The 3,935-nt window shown below is 29.3% G+C and overlaps 1 protein-coding gene across 2 annotated transcripts in view; it reads right to left on the bottom strand.

Annotated features, from left to right (window-relative positions):
* Positions 1-1,308: 1,308 nt before the first annotated feature.
* The window catches only part of LOC145254842 (uncharacterized), an 88,672-nt gene continuing 86,045 nt past the window's right edge, over positions 1,309-3,935 (bottom strand). For both annotated transcript variants that reach the window (XM_080113680.1, XM_080113679.1), the window contains exon 15: positions 1,309-1,664. In XM_080113680.1, the coding sequence (XP_079969806.1) occupies positions 1,629-1,664 (36 nt within the window). In that variant the 3' untranslated portion in view covers positions 1,309-1,628. The remainder of the gene's footprint in view (positions 1,665-3,935) is intronic.

The raw sequence follows: 3,935 nt of genomic DNA, 5'->3' as shown, positions 1-3,935 counted from the left end.
TATCATCGAGAGGACCCGGTTTTGATAGGTGGTAACGCAATGCTACAAAAGGGAACTAAGCAAGAGAAAAAATATTAAAATAACGCAATAATAAAAAAAAATAACATGTAAGCACGTTTTAAAAATGAATTTATTTATTTACAAACAATACAAACGAAGATGAGCATTAAAATAGGAAATCAGTTTGAACATTTTCGGAACTTGAACCTACCTTAAAAAATGGTAGGGTATTTTCAATTGTAAAACATTATAAAGTTATTCTCATTAGTCACCACGTGCTCTCTCTCTCTCTCTCTCTCTCTCTCTCTCTCTCTCTGTGTATATATATATATATATATATATAAATATATATAAGAATAAAAAGTTTACAAGAAAATGCATCTATAAACTTAAAGTGAATAATATATAAAACTAACCTAATAGTTTCTTTTTGAGTACCATAAATTCGTATATATACATTGAGATATATAAATATACATATATACTCACACATTGATATACATATATATATACATTGATATATATATACATTGATACATATTAACATTGATATATACAGTGATATATATATATATATGTATATATTGATATATGTCTTAATATATGTATGCATTATATATATATATATCAAAATATATATATTTATTTGTATATATATGTATATATACATATATAGTGGTATATATATATATATATATATATATATATTGATATATATATATATATTGATATATATTGAGATATATATTGATATATATATTGACGTATATATAGATAGATATATTGATATCTTTTATATAAATATCGACATATATGCACATATTGTAAATACATATACTGACATATTTATATATATTGAAATAGATTAAGATATATATAGACATATATTAAGACAAATTCACACACGTACAAATATATATACATTTATTATATATATATATATACATATATATATATATATAACTACTTCATTTCCTCACATAAAATTAATATAGGAAAGTATAAATTTATGCGTAGACTTTAAGTATTTACTTCAACAGTGCTCAATACGTAGGTAGAGCTAGTTAGTAAGTTATAAAATATATATGGCGATTGAGCTACACTGAATATTCCGCGTTTCATCCACTCTAGGATTCTTCAGGCTTATAATATTCAAAAAGCGACTTCATCATTGTGTAACACACTATAGTCAGGCTAAAAAACAAAAACAAATGTGCGTGAAATGTTTATTTAATGTTTAAATTCATATTTAATTGCATATTTCCATTTCCTTCTTTTTTCTCACTCCAATCAAAACGGAAAAGTTGCTCAGATTCTGTATTTTTTATTCAGGTGTTCATAATAAGTTATGTATACCAGACTTGTTTATATTCTTCCCGTTCATATTAGACTTTAAAAGACACACGTCTAAAAATTCACACAAAAAAAAAATAACTTATCTACTACCGGTTGCTTTATTTCAACGTTTTTCCTTTTTGAGAAACTTAATAAATGTCGTTTATCATAAATGGGTATATTTACAGAATAAGCAGAAAGAATTGGTGTCAAAAAAAGTTTTTGTTTAAATGAACAAGAATTATATTTTATGTAATCAATTTCTGAATGTGGGGAACACACTCATAATCGGATCACAAGCTCATCCCTTCATTGACATGCCCATTCATCTGAAATATAAAAGAAATGTATTTTCAATGCTTGATACAGAAAAGTACATTTTGAAAGAATTATATACACATGTTTTATATATATATATATATATATATATATATATATATATATATATATATATATATATAAGTGGGGATTGATATTTTCAAAGGTAAGATAATCAGTGAAATATAACAATGTTAATACATCAGTGCTCAATAGCGGGGAAGAGCAAGTTGCATTTTCAAATTGTCTTTACATAAGCAGTAATGTGTTGCTACACAGTCATGAGCATGTTTCGGTATTCTAGTATTTAGTAACTTCACCTCTTCTGGCAACAACTCTTATATTCAAACAAGGTCAAAAGAATTCCGCTTTTGAATATAAGCGTTGTTGCCGGAAGAGATTGAAGACATATACACACACACACACACACACACACACACACACACACACACACACACACACACACATATATATATATATATATATATATATATCGTGATGAATTAATGAAAATTGTAACCTGCATTTGAAGCTTTGCATAATTATTGAAAATAAAAATTGCGTATATAAATGAATAGGTTTAGAAGGCTAAAAAATAACGAATTTTTTAAAATTTAAGTAAATGTATTTGTTATATATATATATATATATATATATATATATATATATATATATATATATATACATAATAATGCGTTTCTTTTAACCTTCCAAACGTATTTATTTATATACGTAATTCTTATATCGTTTTGAATTCATTCAAATATTGCACGGACTCATGTTCTTATATATTTGAAACAGAACTAAATTTTAATCGTCCCATATCATAAGCATCAATACTACACTATAAAGAGTTGAACGTTAGTATATGGAATAGCGACTAAGCGGTAACACATTCTAGTAGAAAAAAAAAGCTCAGACACATAATTTAAGTTAAATTAACCTAATTCGGTCGATTTGTTGACCATATTTATTTGGCAATTTCTTTTACTGAAACGATATGTGTTACATCTATGGGACTTTATTTCAATGGATATTAAACTTTAACAAGGGTCACTCTGAGTGCAAGAAAACTGAGATCTGTAAAACTGAATCGTTGCCAAGGTCTAATGAATGACGGGTGGCGTAAAATGCATGCAGGCGAGAAAGGCCAAACGCCATAAGCAAAAAGCGAGAGACAATAACGAATGACATCACGTTTTCCCGCGGAAAGAAAACTTAGGGTTTCAGACGAATCTTTACGTGGAAGCCATGTAAACAATTCACCACTAATAATGTAGACATGATCCCAGCGGAATATTTTCTCTTATTTCTTATGCCACTTTTTTGTCGTTAAGTTAGACAGTTAAGTTTAAGAAGTTAATAACTAGTTAAGACAACATTAGGCTCCCTCGTCGGAGTCCATTATCTACAAATAAAACCTTAGGGAACACTCTGCGAACGGCACATTGTGTTACTTTCTGTATTAACGTGTATTATTCGTCTTAGTTAGAGGAGATGATCGACGACCACTCATGAAAAGAAGCAGAAACCGCGTACAAGACCAGCACGTAAAGAAACCAGTATGCATTATAAAGAAGATTCTTATTTTGTTGTTGAAAATTTAACTGTTATAGCCCTGTTAAAAGGAGTTGTAAGGAAAAATAGAACGCCGGAATAAGGAAACAACACGTATTACAATAACAAGTAAAATGTTTGGCAATACGTCTAACCGAATATCGATTCCTACCTTACGACTTGGTCTTCCGGTATTTATTGAGTGTGAAATAGTCTATGGATCGGTAACACGGGTTAGTTTCGCTACAACATTAACATATGATCGAAAAAATTGAGCGAAGTATTTAGGTCCAGTTTTGATTATGTGTTTTTATTTTCATTATTTTTTCCACCTTCTCTTCTCGTTCTGTCCGTGTCGTCCTTTCTTACACATTGGCGACTACTGATGGGGCATACTGACTCCCATTTATAAAAAAAATAAATTAAAACAAAAGAAACAAAATACTCTGCTACTTTCTCGAAATATTAGTTGCCATCTGTGTGTGTATGTGTGTGTGTATTTGTGTGTATGTGTGTGTATGTGTGTGTTATGTATGTGTGTATGTGCATGTGTGTATGTGTGTGTGCATGTGTGTATGTGTGTGTGTATGTGTGTGTGTTACACTATTAACGCTCTACGTTCTAACGTCCTCATTTACGTCTTCTGCCGAAGCTATGTTCGTCAAACGGTTGATCAATTTATTTCCCTATCTGCTCCGACCGACAGCTTGGTTTCAACTACGTCA

This window comes from Euprymna scolopes, chromosome 30, assembly GCF_053919585.1.
Source record: "Euprymna scolopes isolate OS-2025 chromosome 30, ASM5391958v1, whole genome shotgun sequence".
Taxonomy (NCBI): Eukaryota; Metazoa; Mollusca; class Cephalopoda; order Sepiida; family Sepiolidae; genus Euprymna; species Euprymna scolopes.
The sequence above is the reverse complement of the archived record's forward strand: the minus strand, read 5'-3'. Positions and strand labels throughout refer to the sequence as shown.